General features: G+C 42.6%; 1 protein-coding gene and 1 long non-coding RNA gene across 2 annotated transcripts in view; one reads left to right on the top strand and one right to left on the bottom strand.

Moving 5' to 3' along the window:
- LOC134490564 (uncharacterized) overlaps positions 1-22,116 on the top strand; it is a 259,536-nt gene that overhangs the window by 154,239 nt on the left and 83,181 nt on the right. The window lies entirely within an intron of this gene.
- Positions 999-22,116, bottom strand: part of CS (citrate synthase) — a 34,149-nt gene continuing 13,031 nt past the window's right edge. Inside the window, exons 2-11 of the mRNA XM_063293686.1 lie at positions 20,778-20,825; positions 19,651-19,758; positions 15,643-15,708; positions 15,413-15,544; positions 14,994-15,182; positions 10,935-11,134; positions 7,944-8,073; positions 7,723-7,824; positions 6,017-6,226; positions 999-2,459 (exon numbers count right to left, since the gene is read on the bottom strand). Coding sequence (XP_063149756.1) covers positions 2,289-2,459; positions 6,017-6,226; positions 7,723-7,824; positions 7,944-8,073; positions 10,935-11,134; positions 14,994-15,182; positions 15,413-15,544; positions 15,643-15,708; positions 19,651-19,758; positions 20,778-20,825 — 1,356 coding nt within the window. The 3' untranslated portion in view covers positions 999-2,288. The remainder of the gene's footprint in view (positions 2,460-6,016; positions 6,227-7,722; positions 7,825-7,943; positions 8,074-10,934; positions 11,135-14,993; positions 15,183-15,412; positions 15,545-15,642; positions 15,709-19,650; positions 19,759-20,777; positions 20,826-22,116) is intronic.

Here is a 22,116-nt window from a genome sequence, read left to right on the forward strand (position 1 = left end):
AACATGGGAAGATTCTGCTTCTGCAACATACTAAGATGTTTTTATCGAAGTGGATTGCCTGATACCTGGGGCTCAGATGAATTAGTATTTCAAACCATCTCACCTGAGACAGTTAAGAGTAACTGCTTTATACAACACAGCAGTGAGTAAAATGGAAACAGGAAACTGCGCTACTCAAATATGGGGGCAAATGACCCAATTTTGGCAGTACAATCTTTTTCAAAACTAAAGGTAGGGCTAAATTTAATTTAGATGAGATCCCCTGCTCCCATTCACATTTTTAACTCTCCCCAACCAGCCCCAAATGGCAGGCAATTCTGCCACCTCAAAGGAATTGAAAGCCAAATCTAACACTTTGCATTATCTTTCTGCCTTGGTGAGGAGCAACTGTGCAAATCTGTACAGATAGTAGCAAGAGCATCAATCCAGACATAATTTTATGAGGGTCAAGCAAGTACATAAGCATATACTTCTGACTGGCAGGAGGAGCCAAATGAAAGCAAAGGAAGCCACTTATGATTTAGCGTTATGTGGTATGTAGGATCCCTGCTTTAGCTAACAAGTCAGAATTGGACCACAGGGTTCCCTACTGCTTTCTGATCCCAGCTTCTTCAGAGTGCAAGAAGTCACAGAGATTTCAGTATGGAAGTACTGAAAACAAACGAGTTGGTTTAGGTACACCCACTGGCAGGATCAGACAGCACAGTGTTGCACATCTGCATGATCCCCATCACTGCTGTGTCCAAAGCAGGTCGATATGGAACGACAGGAGAAACTAGGTAGGAAAGCTCTTCTCACTAACTAACCAGTCATCCTCAGAGCTGCCCCATCTGCCCACACAGCAGCTTTTGTTACTCCATTTACTGCATCACTGCAGTATTGTAAAGAAACCAAATCTGGTCAAATGGGAGGTGTGTGAGGGAGCAGTGGTGAAAAGCTCTAGGCACAGAAGCTACATCAGCAAGTTCTGCAGGAAAAAGGGACAGACAATCTGACTGTAACTTGTTAATAAAAACATTTATTTTTCAGTTTGTACAGAACCATCCGAAGTTTGCAACAGAAGCTGATGCTTACACAGGCACTTGCCCTGTGCCTTCAGCTTAGGTGGAGGTTTTTTCTTTTTTCTTTCCTTTTTTTTGAGGTTATAGGACAAAGGGTTTCACACAAACACAGAAAAACAAACATTGGTAGGAGTGTATGAAGTCCTTTCTAGAGAGGAAAGGAGGCCTGGAGGCAAATTCTGTTTGTCACTATGGCTGCTCTCAAAATTGTGGCAACTGATTTAATGCTACCTTGCAGCCTGTTCACAACTGCGATTAAAGAAGCATTACCAGTATTTTAGGCAACCTCCACTCCACTTTTTCAATTTCACCACTCTGACATGGAAGTTAATGGGGGGAGAAAATACAAGAAAGGAGTTGCTATGCAAGGTGATGTTTTGTTGCTAGCTAAAGTTCACTATAGCTCTGATTTGGGAAACAAAACACCATCTCACAAAAAATCAGGAGCTGGGGAGGAACTGTCCACCCAGGAGAAGAGTGTGTGCCCAAAGGAAATTGATACTATCAAGTGTGGTAGTTTGAGGAGAAAAAAGCAAATTGCCCCTCTTTGTTAGACAAAGAGGTAAGGGATACTTGTTCAGCACACTAGGATCACGGCTCAAGCCTCAGCTCTGCCGGCATTGTCTTTATTGTCTTTTAAGGACATAAACCCACTGCGTCACTATACCAGAATAAAAATAGCACAGAAGAGGAGAAAGGCTGGATACCTTGAGGGAGAGGACCATCCCTCTCACCCACCCACCCACAAAACAGCAACACTCCACACTGGCTTAAAAAGGAGCACGTTGTTCAAACGCAGAACACCCCATCTATACAGAGATGAAAGGTGGTACAACACAGCGTGTGGTATGACATGATTGTAGAAAGGGACAGTATCCTCTACTCCTGGTCTACAGCTTGGGGCAATAAAAAAATCTGAACATGAAAGGAGCACTCTCTCTAGCTTTGGGCATCAGCTTGGGTTGGGAAGAGCTGCCTGTGGAGAAAGGGACATGGGAGGGAGGCCTTGCCCTTCTGAATCTAGGTTTTGGTGATACTTAAGGTAACGAGTGGAGGGGGCAGTAAGAATCTAGCTTTATCTGCATTTATTTCATAAATAACCTGGAAAAAAGTGATGGCCAGTGCCTCTAAGGAAGGATCTTTTCAAGGCCCTTTGAACAAACACAAAAAGTTGCATTGTCTCTATCATTCCCTCAATAGTTCTAACTCCTGCCACTTCCCTTGCCTTTAACCAGACTTCGCACCCACAAGCACCATCAGCCCATCTGTGCTCATGGATTTTGGTCTCTCCAGCGGGAAGCCCAGTGCTCGGCTCCAGATGAGTTGGGACAGAACTCCGAGGGCCCGAGACACACCAAACAGCACAGTGTAATAGTTCATCTCCTTCATGCCATAGTACTGCAGAAAGAGGAGGAAAGGGTCATGGTTAGAGGGCAGCCCAGCCATATTTCCACATACAACCCAAACAAGAGGGAAGATGTATTTTGGATACGCTCTTCCTCCTGATTAACTTAAAGCTGGCTAGGATCTTGGTTCTGCTGCATTTCTTTTCAGAGTCTCCCCTTTGCAACTCCCCATTTTTTCACACCTAATGGCTGCTCAAGACAACAGTAGCTCCCAGCAGCAACATGCCTTCAGGTCTAACCCAAACAAGCCTGCCTTTCTAAGGAATGCAACATGAAAGATGCAAATATCTTCCTAGAGAGTGGATTTCGGCAGATGGGCAGAAAAGCATTTCAGTCATTTTTATTTCATTATAGTCTGATTTTATTGGACAAGCTAGCATATCAACCCTAAAATCCTAAGGAAAAAACACTTGCACATTCTCATGTTGTAAAAAACCCGTCCATGAATTGTTTCTGTCTCTGTGTTTTGGATTAACTGTACATTTTATAGAACAGGGCAGGTTATTCTTCGATTTGTAGTGGTTAGGCATCAGGCTAGAAAACTGGGAGACCATGAGTTCTAGTCCCCCCTTAGGCACAAAGCCAGCTGGGTGACCCTGGGCCAGTCCCTCTCTCTCAGCCCTGGGAAGGAGGCAACGGCAAACCACTTCTGAAAACTTGCCAAGAAAACTGCAGGGACTAGTCCAGGCAGTATCCAAGAATCGGACACAACTGAACAGGGGAAAAAAACTACTTTGTGATTTCTATTAAATATGCAATTTTTTGGTCCCTTCTTCCCTACTGAGAGCCAGTTTGGTGTAGCAGTTAAGGCACCAGGCTAGAAACCACAAGACTGGGAGTTCTAGTCCTGCCTTGGGCACAAAGCCAGCTGAGAGTCTTTGGGCCAGTCCCTCTCTCTCAGCCCTTGGAAGGAGACAATGGCAAACCACTTCTGAAATCTTGCCAAGAAAATGGCAGGGACTTGGCCAGGCAGTCACCAGGAGTCAACACTGACTGCAGGTACATGCACGTATACACACACACACACACTTCCATATTACTCAACAGGCAGAACTTAATGGGACTTAAAATACTAAGTGTATCTTCTCATCTTTGCAGCTATCACTGAGAGACTGCTCTACCCTGGCTTGTTTATTCTTAATTAAATTAACAGAGAACCTGCAGCTATAATACTGCATAATTCAAAAGCATGGAAAATAACAGAAGGCTACCACCTTTATAATCTGCTTGTGAATTTCCAGGAAAATCTGACAAATCATGGCTACACTGTACTGCTGATCTGATCTAGCAGTATGAAGTTGTTTATTTAATAGATTTAAACAGTTACCGGGTCTCACAGGTTGTCTGAGAAGTACAAAAATAAATCTATTAAAACTTAGTATCAAGCAGAAAATATGAAAAACTAAAACAGAACAAATGTGGAAAATGAGAAGCTTGGCAAGATTTAAACCAACCATCCCAACTAGGTTCCTTGTGGATGGTCTGGGTTTCCTTGACAATGCATCTGGGGGCATTAGGTTTAAAACAGAGATCGAGTACTGTTTCCATCAAGCTGGATGCCGGGTGACCACCTGACGGCTCTACGTGGTGGTTTGCTATTGCCTTCTTATAATTTCCTAATGGTCTCCCATCCAGGTATCAGCTGGGGCCAACCCTAATTTAGCTTCCAAATCCAGAAAAGATTAGCCTAGTGCTGCCACCCTGCTGCAACAAGACAAAGATGACACCAAGATCATCTCTCTGGAAAAGCTGTTCCACAAGCAAAGTGCCATATTACGTTCATGTGTATAAATGTTACGTAAGCTGCACAAAAGGGCCATTTTCATTTAATCTGACGAGTGATGTAACATGAGAAGGGGGAAGAAAGTAGTTTTCAGACAAGTGATTTCAACAGATCACTGTGCAGAGAAAGGAAGGGAAGAATTTTACCCTTGATTCAAATTTGAAGTTTTCCTCCAGCCTTGGATCCCAGTTATTCAGGCAGCTCAGTTTCACTCTACACCCAGCTATCGCACTCCAAAGTCACTGCTAGAGAACATCTGGAGAACTTGCCCACAGCCTGCTTGGATCCTGTACATTAATAGGCTTCAGAGTGTCACCCAGGAGTTCCATAACCAAATAATTGGGGACGGAAAACTAGTGGCAAGATTTCCAAATCCTTTTTGTGCTGATGGACATATTTGGGGTTTTGAAAGTATCCTAACAAGTGGCTGCGATAGGATATGGCCAATCATAAATACTCATTTACCTCCAAAGTGAAACCAGGAGGTTTCTCCCTGCCACTTCCTCCAAACTCCCACTATTACCTCAGCTGACTTCTGTCCTTTTTTTCTGATTGGAGAATATGCTTCTAAATGGGCTGCAGGGCTCTAGCATTTTTATTTTCCTAGAATGCCTCTGGGGTCCAGGCCATCCTCAAAAACAGAAATTGTACCTGGTAGCAAAAGCTGTCCATTTGATTTTTCTTAATGAAAAGGATCCAAATAGTGTGATGAAGCCTGAGAAGCACTAACGGAGAGGTCTACGTTAGGAACCCAGGATGTACAACTACAGAGTCTGGTAAATTCTTTTTTACATTTAATGAACAGCTACAGCTATGCATGTGGGAAGCGAGTGCACGTCCTAAAAAGACACTGCAGAAAGTGGTGCAGACCAAACTGAACACATAGAAGAACAGCTGCCTGAACACATGCTTGGAAGCAGACTCACAATCTACTGCTGGAAAACAAGCTAGACCTCTTGATAGAGAAGTTTGACGTAAAACCCACACCAGGAATTGTACACACAATTGATTCGGTACTGTCCCAAGCAGCAGAGTTGCAGAAAAAGCAAATAGAAACCAAACTGAACTTCTAAATCAGGCAGCATTGGTGGACAAGTCAACCCAGGACCAACACACAGACTTGCCCTTGCTGGGCAAATGCATCCATGCCACATTCAATCAAAGCCTGATCAGAGCTCCACAATCTTTCTTAGATGAGGGTTGCACTTGGTTTTTATGTGGCAAGGTGGGGGCTGGGTTCCAAAACCTGAATTGAATTGAATTGAATTAGAAATGAATGAATTCAAAAGTTAATAAGATGATCGCCTAATTAGTAGCTAGTGGTGGAGGATCTCTATGGACCATACTCAAGGCTTCCTAGGGCTGCATGTAGCTCTGGAGCTTCAAGTTGTTCATCTTTAAATATTTGGAAACCAGCCATTAAGAAGGAAAGGAGCAACCAATTAGGTAGAGTAAGCTAAATGCTGAGACAGTCTGACTAACACACACAAACTTCCCTTGGTTATGGGCAAAATTCACACTGGTTGAAGATGTTTCTACCTGATCACAATTTCTCTGACTAATCAGTTTGTGCCTGAGAGGCCCCTCCAAAGAGTTAGGAAACAAGAATAGCATAGCACCTTCTGCAATACACTCTCCAGATATCATCCTTCTTGACTACAATTTCACCCAGCATAACCATTCACTTTCACTTGCATCTGAATGCATGAGCACAGGTCTTCCATCCCATCCTGCAAGAAGGAAGGAAACCAAAGCTAGCAACTCACCTGTAGTAGGACCCCACTATGTGCGTCCACATTGGGCCAAGGATTCTTGGCCTTTCCCTGCTCCAGAAGCACATTGGGGACAATCTTGTATAGCTGGGCTACTAACTTGAAAAGGGGATCTTTGGGAAGATGCTTGAGAGCAAATTCTCTCTGGCAGGTGTAGCGGGGATCTGTCTTCCGCAGTACTGCGTGTCCATAGCCAGGAACCACCTACAACATGAGCACTGCTTAGAGTACAGAACAATGCGGGAGGCAGTGAACAACAGGTACTTGTACTTCCTTTCCAACAACTGGGCACTGACGACTACCGCTCGCCAGAAGATGTGAGTACTGCCAGCACAAGCCTTTATTTCTTTGTCTCAGGAAGGATAAACCCCATCGTACCGTGGAATCATACCTTGAGCTTACCTTACGATGGTTCCCATGACTGAGCATAGGAATACTGCTCCAATCAACTCTTTAACCCCCAGGAACAGTATTTATTATGCCTCTTTTGGGATGGGGTGGGGGGAGGAAGGAGCAGGTGGACATATTTCCAAATAAATTACCAAAGTGCTGCCAGCCATATTTTTTAAAGAATGCCTGTGGGGCCTAGAGGCATTCTTAAATTATGAGGATGTCAGAGGTGGCATTTGCGGAATGCTAGTCTGTCTGTTCGTTCGTCTATCAATCTTCAATCACAAGAAAGGTCAGGGAACTAAGGAACTCAAGCTCCAGAGCAACTTAAGGTTTTTGTACTAAAATACCTATTGGAATGAATGGAGACGGGCTGGTTAAATCAGAGTTCGTTTGGTGTAAGCACAGTCATGCACAAACCATGGTTACAACAAGCCATGACTTAGCACACTGTTTGAGCCCAGCTACTCCTTAAACTAAGGGCACTGATACTTGCAATTTTGATTTCTTGTCCTAACATATTTTAAAACATACCACAAAACACAGTTTGTTAGAACATACGTATATCATAATTAAGGTTACCATATCTATCTTTTCTATTTTATTCCATTCCAGTGCTCATATTCTAATTGGTGTCTAGGAGAAGGATCTCACAGGATAAGCTGACCTTACACCACTTATTTCTCTCCCATTGTTATCACCTCAAGCCTTTTCATCTGTCTAGATAGGAAGCTGAAATCTCAAAAATCACAATAAATGGAGAGTGCACTCTCTTAGTAATTTAAGGTGAGTTATGCACAATTTAGCTTTTCTAATGTATACCCCAGGTCCTAGCTACTGTTTTAGGTTGGGAAATGAATGTTTTTCAGTTATGGCCTACTAATTTGCCAGCTTATCCACCACTTGTAAATGGTGTCCCTCTTGAACTCACCTGAACAATTTAGCCAGATAAAGAACTATCTTGTACAGTACAAGTCCAGACTACCTGTACTTACCACCTGCCTACGAATTCTGGAAGTTAAGGGTCCACCACATCTGGACAGCTAGGGGCACTAGCTTAGGGGTGCCCAGCTCTGCCCAAATTTGTATATTCTGACTGGTAGCAACTCTCCGGTGTCTCAAGCAGAGAAGAATCTTTCCCACTAGCAGCTATTTAACCACTGCAAGAATTCTATCACTAAGTGATGCTTCTCCTCCAACATCTAAATCCACCTCACTGACAACTATTCTCTCCAATACTTGTATTAGTGGGTGGGTTAAACATAAATTCTCTCTGCAATTGTCTATTATGCAGAGATGTCAGCACTCACCCTGCCAGAGTTCAAGGTGTTCCAAATGAATTCCCTCAGTTTTTCATCAGATACATCCTCACCCAATTCTTTCTGTAAGTTTGTCAACCACACCAGCACTTCCTGCAAGATAGTGAGATTTGACAACATTGTAAGAAGAAGAAAAAAAACAAAGAACAGCTCCCCGAAAGCTCTGCCCGCAGAGCCAGGTAACTAGGGCTGTTGAACCACATGCCTCCTACCTGATTTGCAAGACCGTGAAGAGGCCCAGCCAGACCATTCATGGCTGCAGCAAAAGCTAGGTAAGGGTCAGAGAGGGCACTGCCCACAAGATGACTAGTGTGAGCACTGACATTGCCACCCTCATGGTCGCTGCAAAAGGAGAAGAGGTAAGAGAAAGATCAGCACCGAGTGAGTCAGCTTATAACCGTATCTACAGAAGTGGAACGGATTTCACAATGCATTTGGCCAAGCATAATCTATACATTAAATATTCACCAACATCTTCCCCCTGAATAAGAGTATTTGAGGGGGAGAACTGAAATCCACTTTTGGTCTTTGGGCAGATTTTTTAAATTAATTAATTCAATTTCAGTGGCGCCCAACTCCAAACTGACTTTGGAGTGCAGCCCAGGCTTACAGAGAGTGAGTGAGGCCAACACAAATAATGAAACTCAATTTAATTAAATTTAAATGGCAAACACTACATGGATGTGCCCTAAAATATGAAGAGTTAGGGAGAAAAAAAATTCCCATAATTTTTTTTTCTTAAACAGACTTTTTTGGGGGGGAATAATTAAAATAAAACTGCAATAAAATATTTTCCTTTAAAATAGTGAATGCAGAAAGGCGAGGTGTTCATATACTGCGATCCTTTATTCTACCCAATTTTTTTCTATTACTGTATCTCATAATAGGAAGTCTTTAACTGAGAATATCAGAGCTGGCAATACTTAGAGAATCAGCAATGCTGGCGAATTCTGCAACGCAAGGACCAGATACATTTCTGTGTCCTGGAGGTGGGGCATTACCATTTTCAGCCCCAAAGAATTCAGTGCCTGATTTGCTTGGGGGCTTATCTAGTGCTGAATTTTGATCTGTAAGCCAGTGGATCTGCTTTTGATGAGGCTTCAAAGGACAGAAGAAGCCCAAAGAAGTGCCAAAAGAAAATGTTTAAAACACTTTAACGTAAATTTAATCAGTAAGTGAAATTGTCAGACTAAAGTACAATTTTACATTTAATAAATATACCAAATATGGTAAGTGTACGAATAAACCAAAGTATACATATTGGGTTATTATGTTCTTAAAATAGTAAAGTGGACTTAGTTCAGTAAAATGTGGTATACAAATAAAAAACTGCATACATTTCATTTTAACGTTTCCATTCCCCCCCCCAAAAGGGGAGGGGAAAGCAGTTTTTTTCCCATGGATTCAAAATTCCTGGAAAGTTTCCCTCTCTAATGAGCCACATAGTCAGCTCAACTCAGTGCTTTTTATTGTTTAAATCACACTAACAATGGTTATTTGTGACAACTTTTGGAGGGATTTTGAATTTGCATTCAAGGTTTGGGGGGGCTACATAAAGACCCTAGGTTGTGTACTCTATCCTAAATAATGTGAAGTACTTTGCAATATTAATGCTGTTTAGCATTTGACAGATCAGTGGCATCACACACTCCTTGGCAATCCTGGAGTATTGCAGTCTTCAGTTTTTGAAAGCAAGTATGACCCAGCCTTCCCTCACCAGCTATCTGACTCATTTAACTAGGAACTATAGGAAGGAATACAGTGGCACCTCACCTTCCCAAATGATATATGCAGAAAACCCCCATAAAAGCTCCTTAAAAGGGTCCTTGAAAATTAAATGTGTCATGATGCAAAACTACATGAGCTATACACTTGTGTCTGATGTCAGAACAAGTGCAAAAAGCTGGGGTTTGTGCCATGACACATTTCATCCTTTTTTCATCATGGAAGTTTGTACCAGACATCTATGAACTTAAAATAATATTCAAACATTTGTACTGGACAATTTTCTGCTGAAAAAATGTTCTTTGCCACTAGGGGGAGTTACTCATGAACATCAGCAGCTTTAGTAGTAAGTTTATTTCGGTCAATATTGTTGGCAGTCTAACCAGCTGCAGCTTCCAGAGATCCTTGTCAGCCCAAGGGCTTTTAAAGAACTACGTGGTGAACTGAACTCAGGACCTTATGCTACAATTGAAATCGGACAGTTAAATGTTATGCCTTTTGGCTAACAATGTTCTCAAGGACCAAAACACAGACCAGCTTCAGACATCATGCAAAACCATAATGTGGATTATTTGATTTTGTCTTAGTCTGTTGCGTTAACTCAGTCACTCTGGTTTATAAACCAAAGTTTATGGCTAACTGCAATGAGTGAACCCAACCAACTATGGCTTATTTGACAAGCCATACCTAAGTACCCATGACACAGTATGGTATGCAAACCCAACCATACAGGTAGTCCTTACTTGCTGACCGCAATTGGGACTGGCAGCTCTATCGCTAAGCAATGCAGTCATTATGTGAGACATCACATGACTGTCAGACTTACAACATCAGTTCCACTGTGGTCATTAAGCATATCACCACAAGTCATTAAGCACAACATCACATGACTGAGACTTGTGACTTCCTGCTGGCTTACCCATTGACTTGACTTGTAGGAATCCGGCTTGTGAAGGTTGCAAATGGCAATCACGTGACTGCGGGACACTGCAGCCATCGTAAATGTGCGTTGATTGCGAAGCACCCAAATCACAATCACACTGCGGGGATGCTGCAACAGCCATAAGTATGAGGACCTATTGTAAACCTGCTTTTTCAGTGCCATCATAACTGCGAATGGTTGCTGAATGAGGCAGTCGGTAAGTGAGGACTACCTGTACTATCATTCATTGCTTGAATCTGCTCAGATGGAACATCTGTACCTGCAAACTTAGCCACATTGGGAATTGCCACTGGAAGCATTTGGATTATTCCAATAATAATTCCTGCATTAGCCAGAGCTGCGCTTATAGCCTCTCTGTGCAATTTTGGGTGGTGATTTCACTCACTTCCTTGCAAATTTTTTTTAACAATTATCAACCAGCTTTCATCCAAGCTCTATTTTTCTCCACTGCTCAACTCTGCAAACGCAGCAGCCCCACAGCTACAGAAGGTGATGTACCCAGAGGCTCTAGGACTTCCATATAGGCATGGCTTACCTGTGAATGGTGAGGTAGAGCCGCATAAGTTCAATAAACTGGGGATCACTATAGCCCAGCATGTTAGTGAAGTTGTATGACCAGTCTAAGGCAGGATCAATGGCGCCGATGCTGCTGCCCTCACGGTACAGGTTGCGGTAGATCTTTGCAGCAATACAAGGCAACTTGGCAATCAAGTCCATGGAGTCTTCATAGATAAACTGCAAGGCAAAACAAGGGTGGAAGATGAATGGGAGGACTTGCTTCCAGGGCTCTTCCCCCTACAGTCCCAGCAGCACATGATCTGCTAGCAGACCCCCACTGCAGAGGTTTCAGCTGAGGCCACCACATATGCACAGTCTTCAGGATGGTTCTTCATATAAGCCTTCCTGCTGGAATTCCAAGGCCATTTGCAAAGGTTATCTTTAAAGGGGTGGGAGGCTCTTTTTCCATGCTTGTTTAAGCCCCGCAGTTTGCTAATAAGTACTACTGCCAAGAGCCTTTGTAAAGACCGAAGAATAAGAACACGCTTCTAGCTCTGACAGATTGGATTGTCACTTCCTATAATAAAAAAAACAGGCACCCACAGCAAAGGGGATGGGTGGCAATGAGTATGTCTCCCCACTTCATCTCCTGGTTTTTGCTTTGCATCCCCTATTTATACCTTCTGTCCTTATTCCTGCCCAGCATTAGTGAGTAGTCTGGCAAGACAAATGTGCCGACCATCCTGGCCTTCTGATGGTTGTCACTTATTCCATCTGCCCACTGCAAATGGAGAACTCACCCACAACTGACAAACTACCTACAGTAGAATCTGAACAATTCTATCTCTCCAAAGCAGGGCTTCGCATCCCAGCTGTAGGTTTTGCAACTGCTGCATCACATGGGTGCCAGGTTACTTCTTACAGCAGCTGCCCTGATAAGAGTTCACAACACTGGTGCAGCAAGGTCAAGCAGGACAAATAAATCTGTTCACAAGTAGCCTGATCATGTGGGAAGGACATTCCGGTGACCACAAAGTCAAAGCAGAATTACATCTGGAATCAAAGTGAACATTCCTGTTCCTGTACTCCTGGGCTCTATAACATACATTGGAGAAGGAAGGAAGGATAACTAAGGGGCCTGGCACGAGGCAAATCAAAAAGCAGTTTAAGGCAAGGAAAGAGAGAAAGCAGCAGAGGCACGATAGAGTGTGAACAGCCCAGAGAAAGCTCCATCCAGCAGAGGGACTCCGACGTAGAAGGAAGCAGCAGGAAGAACAGTCAAGGCAACTCACAGGTTGGGAGGGAAATGAGAGGACAAGTGGGCAGGAGTGCGTTATTTCAGGAATCCAAGAAAACAGTGCCAGAATCAAGGATCAGATTCCAGCTACTTTTGCTTTCCCAGGGTCGTTCTAGCAGAGATTTGGATACAGAGCACTTCTGAAAGAGTAACCCATCACCATCTCTGTGACACTGCAGCCTGCAAAGAAGGTTTAGTTTAACTGCAGGACTCGGTGCTGACTGGAGTGGAAGACATGGCAGAATGGAGTGCCAGCAGAAGCATTTATGCTAGTAATCAGACTGTCAGTACTGGTTGCCTAAAACGGCTCTGTCAAAAATATAGAGAATTCTGTAAACAGACAAACAAACCAAAAATGATGTAGTCAGATTATACTGCCAACTGAATAATCCGTATGATGTATCACAAGGGGTTTGCAAAAACGAAACAGGACAGAGGAAAAAATAGTACTGCCTGTTTAGACTCAAGAGAGTCCTATTTTCTTAGTAACACGATGATTGCTAAAGCCGTGCAATGCTTCGGATGCAAAGACAAAAAGGTGCTGTGAGAGGGCATACACGGAACCTGTTGCCATCTCTTAAGCCAAATCTGTCTTTCCAGAGATTGTGCTGCAACGGCAGAGAAGGCGCCTGTGCAACCCCAGGGAGAGATGCAGCTGCAGAAGGATGCTGCAGGAACAGCCACAAGTATTCTGAGTATCTTCTTGCCTTGAAATTAGAAGGGTTGCACAGCCCTAACAATCAATTTCTATTCCAGCTGCTGGAACAGAAAGCCATTTCAGGGCATATTTCACATAGGGGTGGGGAACCTCCAGTCAATGGACCTAATCCAGCTCACCTGGTTGGCCCATTCATCCAGTGAGGATTTTAGAAACAGCTGTGCCCAAACCTGCCCACATCTCTGACTACCTGATATCTTTCTCCACATCTTTATTTTCTCCATGTTTGGAGAAGATGTGAAGAGGTCAAGTAATTTAGAACCACAAAGAGAAGTACCTTAGCTGAAATACATGCCCACATGCTCTCTCTTGGTTACTCTACCTCTGATGAGGAAGGCTTGGAGAGCTCAGCTCCCAATTGGCATTCCTGTAAGGATGGTGGTGTTACCAGTTGTCCCTCAAGGGATGAGGTTAGGAGCACTGATTTCACGCTTGTTCTGCAGCAACTGCCTCTGGTTTTGCAGAGTAAGGAAGGGGAATGCTCTGGGTAGGAAGTTCTCCACCGACCAAGCAGCTGCTCAGTCAGGATGCTCTGTCCTGCGTGCAGCTGTTTTCTATGAGCAGGAGGTAGAGGAATGTTTGGCTTCCTCTCTTCCTCTATGGAAAACTGAAGAATGATGGGGCAGAGAAGGGAGCCTGATCACATCCTAAATGTCCACAGGATCCCATTCTTCACCTCACAAGACATAATCAATGGCAAGGATAGAGCCAAAGGTATCACTCTTCTTTGGAAAGAAACCGCCTATTCGCTTCTAGCAGGCTTCCCAGTTTCAGACCATGTGCCGAAAAGATTACAGTTAATGGGCAGCCCCAGCAAAATTAGCACTGTCTCCCCACCCCCTTTCATTTCCAAATCAGACAGCAACACCTCCTGGCAGATAAAGATCTAGGCAGCCAGACCAAAGTCTCGTTGCTTTAGTACAGAGGGCGTGCACACACAGTGTAAGTCAGGCCAGAGCACATGTCATTACGCTCAAGGTCTCATGTTACCAGGGCAGCCACAGTTGGATTCCAGAGACTGAGAACCAAGGTCGTACGCTAAGCTGACTCTTGTCATTTATCATGTGCTAACCAGACAACCCTAGGGGAATGATGTCCACTTGGTCACAAAGAATCTGAAAGACCGAGCAACAACTAGAGGATCATCAGGAAAGAAAAGTTAATGACTGAGCCAACTGAAGGATTGGAATATAGTAGTACTCATTCAGAACTTAGTAAACTTAAGTGGCTAGATTTCTCTTTGCCCTGCAACTGCTGATTTAAAGGTAAGCAAGACTATATCCCTATCAAAACCTTGATAGGTTTAGCAGTACTTAACACCATCAAATCAGTCCTAGAATAAAGTTTGCATTTAGCAATCCCAGCAGTATCTACATACACTGTACACAAAGTTCTCAACGGGTAGGTGCAGTAGGAGGACCCTGGAGAAACAATCTTCAGATTTTGCTGTGGCTTTAGTCGTGCATTAACCACAATCAAACTCTCATCAACAAAAACTACCAAAAGGTTTACTCCAGTTTCTAAACATTTAACAGGTATTGTCCTAATAGTCAGGTCCATACTTCTGCAACACTGAGTGCTGGAAGTCTGCTTTTATTTTCAGCCTAAAAAAAGAAGCTCACAGAGAATCAAGTCCATGACAGTGACTGTATTGTGTACTGTAATTGTTCATTGGCACAGCCAAGACCACATGTATTTATTTTATTTATTTATTTAATTTATCCCCGCCCATCTCCTCCCGTTGGAGGCCTCTGGGCGGTTTACAACAAGGGATTAAAACCATCAGAATAATACAAAAAATACTATACAGTAAAAATACTATAAATAGAAATAAAAAATAAAGAATAAAAAATCCAAGCGATGAAACATCTAAAACAGTCCAACGGTCCATGCATGCATTTTCCGTTTATAAATACATAACATTTCCAACATGTAGTTCTGGGTTTTCATTCTAGATGGCTTAATCAGGTGCTGAAGAAAAGCCTACCACATGTCTACGTTCATTATAGTGCCAAGCTTGAAGTCACTTCTATAACTTCTTCTACCAATGCTTGTGGAAAGGTTGCACGCTCTTGGCTTACCTCCCAGTACTTGGTCCGGCTAATTCCCTCAGCGTAGGCGCGGGCAAAAGTGCTCTCGCTGTTGAGAGCTGTGACAGCAGCACTGAGCTGTGACATGGGATGAAGATTGGTGGGGAAGTTGTCAAGCATAGTCACTACATGGGAAGGCAGGGCTGCTCTCTTTGCCCACTCTCGAGACACCCAAGTCACCTGAGCAAAGAAAACCACAGTGTTACACATCTAGAGCTAGGGGGGGAAAGTGCTTTCCTGCCCCAGCCTTCCATGCTCTGGGCTGTTCTCTTCATTACAACAGAGCTCTTACTCCTAGTGTTTTCCCCACCAGTTCCCTAGACAGAAAAAAGGTTGCCCGATCCCTTTGAAGGTCACTTAAGTGGGCTGTACATGACACCCCTCTAGCAATCTTTGCAATGTCCTATTACCTGTTCTTGGGAAGGAATCTCTCCCGTCACCAGTAACCAAAAGAGCCCTTCAGGAAGGGGCTCTGCACCTCCGGGGGCTTTGGGAAGCAGCTTCTGGCACTCAGGAATGCTGTAGCCACGGAAACGAATGCCCTAAAAACCAACCCAAGGAGCAGGATAAGAAACCACATTTCAACTGAGAGGCTAAGAGCTAAGTACGTAAGCAATGCCACCAATTCTGCTCTCCTTACCTCATCAGGATCCAAGACAGAGGTCTCATATATTAGCCCTTTCATACCTCTCATGCCACCGTAGATCTGGAGAACAAAGAGAGTTACTTAAAACAAGAAGAAAGTTGCCTTCACCATAACCCTCTAGCCAACCCAAATGTACAAGGCAGAAAAATCCCTGTCTTGTTTGATATTTGTTTGTCACAAATATCTGGCTGGCTGGATATTTGATAGAAGCTAGGTTTGAGTCTTGTACACAGCCTTCCTAATTTCTCTGTTCCATTCCGCCTGAGGTGATTTAAGTTCTAGGTCATATTTGCAGTTAGCTTATTGACATAATATTGTAAATATTTCACTTTTGATATATCATGGAAAAATTGGTGAATTGTTCCCAAAGTTTTATTACACATTTTCCATCACTTTCAGCACCCTGGAAAGCACAGTGATGCGTTTTAATAGTGTTTCTTGCTCCCTGCTTTGTCTTAACTACTTCTCTTTTCATCCACTCTTTTGTCTAGAACAGCAGCTTCAATCAGGTCAAATAGAAAAGCACTTTTCTACAAACATCAAGGCTAGCTTTCCAGCTGGCACTCAGAATTTTGCACCGTTTGAACTAGATTACAGAGAACATCAATTTAAAAGCAACTAATGAGATGAACTCTAATTCAGAAACAAAGAAAATGAGGCTTGGCACAGCCTAGGAAATTAGGAGAAATCAAGAAAACTGTTTTGGCAGCTCCAAGCCTGAGAAAGAACTGGATTGCAAATAAAATCAGCAATGTAGCTGCATTGCTTAATCATGATAAGGCTTTTCCTGACAAGTTAAACTTTTACATCAATTACCATACGTGATGCCAGAAATGAAATTTTCTAAACGTATCCCAGAGGTTTGTATCAATGAGGATAACTTTCTCAAGTTGGTACTCTCTGGATGTTTTCAACTACAACTTTCATTATGCCAAGCCATCATGGTCAATCGGATGTACTTGGAATGCATAACAGGAGATATAATTCTATCCATCAGCAGGTACTAACTTGAGGAAAGCTGAACGAGAAAAACTAGACTTTGAGGCAGTGATGTCAACATTTTCGTTTATCTGACAGTATTTCTAAGCCTCCCTAATTGCAAATGACTCTGGGCAATGAGCAAAGATGATTCAAATTAAAACAATAAATATCAGAAGAACACGAAGCTATCTTGGCATCCCCCATTCAGCTTGGGCTAAAGGACACTTAACACTTGCTTTTGGAGAGCAAGGAGATTAGGGGCCACATGTACTTATGGGGGGAGGGAATTCCACAACATGGGGGCTAATGCTGAGATGGCTTCTTATCTTGTTCATATCTGAACTGCCTATTCAGAGAGGAGGGGAATTGCCACAAAACAGTGTCCTCAACCCTTGTATATGGGTCAGAACAAGACATGTTTGATGGTGGTACTAAACACTGTCAAAAGGTCTAATAGAACTGGGTGAGAGGCACTCCACCCATCAAAGTCACAGCAAAGGGCATCCACCAGAATGACCAATACAATTTCTGTCCTCTGACTGGGCCTGAATCCTGACTGAAAAGAATTCAGATTCAGTACCTTTCCTCTAGGGCCCTCTCTAGCTGGGTCCCCACCATTTCACTCGTCTGTACCTCTCCTTCCCATGGCACCTTTGGGAGAGGTTCCAGAATGCTACAAGAAGAACTTGTTATTCCTCCTTGGCCTGGGACTGCAGGCCGTTGGAAGTTCAAAAGCTTGCCACTGAGGTTCTCATAAAATAGCTGCAGGAGAGGATAAGCATGCTCATTCAGAAAAATTTCTAAAAGCCAGAAAAGCAAAAGAAAAACAAATGTGGAGAGGAAAAAGACTCAAGACCATTTTCTTAAACACAAAAGCTTTTTTTTTTTTTTTTTTTTTTAACTTCAAGACTTAATTTACTGATATGAGTCAAAGAAAAACTTGGCCAAGACAGAACTGGGATCTGAGCCTCAAATGTCAAATGTCACCCTTCTCTCCATAAAACACAACAAAGCACCTATTTTAAAAAAAAAGCAAATGCTCAGATAAAAAAACATATACAAGCAAAATATTTCTCAGTCATACATGAAAAATCTCCAGGTAACAGAAACACATGGAATAGAGACAAAATACAAAACAAAATGTACCCTGTTTTCCATCATGGCTTCCTGCCTCCAGATCATTCCCCCCGTCTACCAGTATAGTCTTACCATCCCAGTTTACCCTTTCATTTTTTATAGGGGGCACGCATCAGTTTTAGCTTGGTGCCCACATGAGCCCAGAAACACACTAAGAAATAAAGCTTACGCTGAAGGCCGCTGCTTCTTCTCAACCTCAGACTGACCGTTTTTGTGAAGAGGCAAGAAGAGGAAAAAGCATGCCCGGGGTGGGAAATAATAAAGTAGGTGCCTGCTAGCAATGTGCTCCACACAGAAACATGTTCTCTTTTGAACACAATGGGTCTCAGAAGTTCTGCAAACAGTTCTCAATGAGCTCCAGTTTGACAGAACCAAAACCTGGAACGTTTTGGTTGCTCCATGTTTTGGTCAAGACAAAATCTGGCGGTGTCTTACCAGGTGAGTAGGGCAAGGCTTTTGGGCCTCACTTCTCACTCCCCTCCTCCTCCTGCATCTGGCCTGTGTGCTACCCTGCTCGCTAATCTTTCCAGTGCGTTCCTTTCCCTATTCCCTTAGCTGTTGATGCGGATGTCCTTGGCTTTTTCCCGATCCTCTAAGCTGCTTCTTCCTGGAACAAATACACATGCTTCGGTCCAGACACAGACCACTAAAACTAGGTGCTTTGTACATGGAACATTCTGCACTTGCAACATCATTTGGGGGCCCAGGCCTAGTGGATAAGCAAACCTAGGATATGCAACCAAGATGAATGCACAGAGGATACACGAGTGTACCCAACAAGGGGAGGACACAATTTATTACAGGAAAGTGAAACTCACGGGCTGGGCATGTAACCTTTGATTTGATACTTAGAAGTGGAGAAGTACCAGCTATTACTGGTTAAATCTTAAGCTAAGCCAGGAAATTAGACCAAGGTTGAAACAACCACCACAACCAGTACCTGTGATGTAACATGGTACTCGGCTTCATTACTAGTTTATTATCAGCAGCGCCTAGCTGTGAGTCTGCAGACCTTTACAGCTGTAGATATATGACTGAGTAACCATCATGTGAACACGAGCTTCAAAACACAGAGAGGTGACTAAGTAAGATTTCCAGGGGTTGAGGTTGGGGGTGGTAGTTGCCTCCCTGATAATTAAAAACAGTATTATGCAAAGTAGTTCACATTTCAGAATAAATTAGGGAAGAGAAATCAAGCAACGGCCTTAATTTGTCAAATGTGCACAGGATGCAGATTCTGAACTGCTTAGGTATAATTGTCTATTCAGATTGCTTTTCCTTGAAGGAAGAAGGGGACACAACCTTAATTAAGATCAATTCACCAGCAGCAGGTTCCAAGTCAAGAACCTCACTCTATTTATTTGTCGTATTTTTATCACCGCCCATCTCCCCCCACTATACTAAAAGACTAAGCACAGGAGTTCAACGTGTAGTTGTTGCCATTCAAATATAAAGAAAATAGTTTCTACATAATGCAGATAATAGAGAAACAAATACTAAGCAATTCTCCAAGATCCCAGAGAGGTTACTTCTAGTCCTGATTCTTGCCAGCTTTTCGCTTAGACACTGAAGTTGGATCTGGAGCTCTTAAGTAAGCCACGGGTGGATCTGAACCCTATTCATTTTTTCATATGCTCCAAACACTTTCTGATTTTTTGTCTAGATCTCATATTATTGTCTGGAATACAGAGGTGGTCTCTGGCAATGGATCATCATCTCCCTAAAGGCATTTTGCCAGATGGCAGCATTGCTAAAGGGAAGAACAGCACATTTCCAATTCATTTTGTCTGAACGTAACGATTTCGTTTCCTGCAGGGTATAGAAGCTAGATTATTGGCACATGGATGTATTCTCCAGTCTTGCTTGCGTGGCAACAGAACTCACCATATCTACAGTGATTTGTCCAATGACTGTACTGCCATACTGTTGTCTGAAGCTTTTCAGTCGTGCTTGTTCCTTGGGTATCATATTTGCAAGAACATCTTTCAGGTTCTGAAAATAAAATAATGTCAAAAGTTACATAGTAACAAATCAATTGCTGTCAATGGTAGTAAACCAGCCTAGGAAAGGGGTGGATGAGAGAAAAAGAAGCCGTCCTAAAGGATCAGACATACGAAGTGAAATATTGCTCTTATTTGTATTATACCTACTTTACGATGGTCCTGGAAGCAATCTGCACTAACAGATGCTTTGTCCTAGTACCAGGGCATCTGGTTCACTCATGGAGCACTCAGTGTATTCCACAACCCCTTTTCATTATTTCTATACCTTTCTTCCCTTCACTTTTACAAATTTTTCACATTTGCAATTTCTTTGTGTTTCTGAATTGTCTATGCTTTAATCTAGTGGTTTTATAACTTGCTGATGAAAGTGACTTCAAAAATCTTGATTTAATTTTTTTAAAGATTTAGTGGTTTTACACCATTTTCACTCATCGTCTTGTTTCACCTGAGCACAAAAGGATGAGATGGGGTTGGAGACAATTTTCGATGCACAGTTATAAATAACCTCATTCTTTTTTCTTTTTCCACTGATTTTCTTGCATGCAAGTTAAAAGGCATGCACTCTGTATTATCAATGGTTTGGTTATATGTTAAAATAATTGGCATAGCTTTTGAAAGGAAATACAAAACTTCAAAAAAACCACATTCTGGCAGAGCTATGGAAATGCACCCGAAGTCTGCCTAACTGAAAAATCAACCTGAAAAACTAACACTTCTTCCTTCTCCAGCAACTACAACACCGTATTTGTGGTTCTACTATAAGCTCACGCCATAAACATAAATGGTGGGATGCATTATGATTTTGCAAAATATTCCTGTCTCCTGAAATTTATTGACAATGAGAAGCAACTGCGGAATTTGAAAAAAAGTATGTATACTGACACCAAGTATATGTCTGGTGCCTATGGTGCAGTCACCAACCTGGGCTGATCTTGGGTCTAGCCAAAAGATTAAAGCAGCCAACCAACAGATTTTGTGCATCCCAAAAGAAATGAAAAAACGACTTACTGTAGAAGCACTTGCATGTCTGGCAGCAAAAATGATACATGATGAATTCTGAAAAGAGAAAGAAGTGGCATCTTAAACTTTAGTTCTACACTGACAGTCTATGCTCTAACATGCACCTTTAGTAGACTTTGTCCCACCTACCCTCACCAGAGTTTTTCACTCCCCTTTGAAATAGATTTGTAAATATTTGATTTCTAAACCATCACAAGCAACTCTCAGCAGTGTACGAAGATAATCCCAAAATATATAAACATCAAATACCCGCAATATAATAATCACAAGAAATTAAAACCAGTAACTTAGAGCTACATAAAGAAATATATAGCATTCACGCAATAAATTAAGATGGGTCAGCGGCAGCCACACACGCAAGCACCCAAATTCAGTTCAGTTTGGAACCTCTTGACCATCTTTCGTGGTTGAGCAAAGATTTAAATTCTTATCATTCCAAGTCTCCCTTTTTTATATATACACTATTAGCATTCCCATCAGTTGCTAGACCCAAATGCCTATTTGGTCTACTACTGGGTTCTGTTAAAATGTTTTAGTCTGGAAATCCAAAGGAGGGCACTTGAGCAAAGAAAGAGATCAGCTGCTGGCCTCCCCTTTAAGCAGCAGCAGCACTAATACAACCCCCAGTCTGGAGGAAGCTAACGATTGCAGCAGTTTTCAGCCCTGGCTTCAGCCCCAGCAAATGCCTGCCTGACTTCCAGAAAGACAGTAACGTTAGGGCGGATCTAGGGGAGGCTCAACACCAGTTAACAGTCTCCTGTCAGTCATGCATCACTCCTACTTTCACAGTCTAATCAACTTAGGGAAGGCAACTGCTTGGGTTGTTTTTTTTCTCCACAGTTGTTGGTAGAAATAATACAGTGCTGCACCTTTGCTTAGTTGCTGTAATCCAACCCTATCTTCAAATTCAGTTCAATGCCATACCTAGGGCATGAACAAGTTTCCTGCAAGCTTAATTACTAAACAGACTAAAACTGAGGAAGGGGTATAATGCCGGAGCAAGATTAACTTTTAAATACTGGCTGATATTCACTGTGAGGGAGAATAGGTATTGCCTTCTCATCATTAGCCCATACTTTGCACCAACCCACACATGTATTTCTCTATCATATGGTACCTTTTATATCTTTTGCAATACTACTCCCACAAGTCTCATCTAGTATGCCCAATGGTCAGACATCCTATGAACTGAAATCCAAATATCTGGAGAACAGAAATATTTGGACAATTGTTTGTATGATATTTTGGTAAACCACCTGGAGTTGTTAAGGGAGTGGGTAGCAAATATGTTTGTTAAATAAAGAAGAAATCAACAGTGCTCTACAAA

The sequence above is a fragment of the Candoia aspera genome, chromosome 2 (assembly GCF_035149785.1).
Source record: "Candoia aspera isolate rCanAsp1 chromosome 2, rCanAsp1.hap2, whole genome shotgun sequence".
In the NCBI taxonomy this organism is placed as follows: domain Eukaryota; kingdom Metazoa; phylum Chordata; class Lepidosauria; order Squamata; family Boidae; genus Candoia; species Candoia aspera.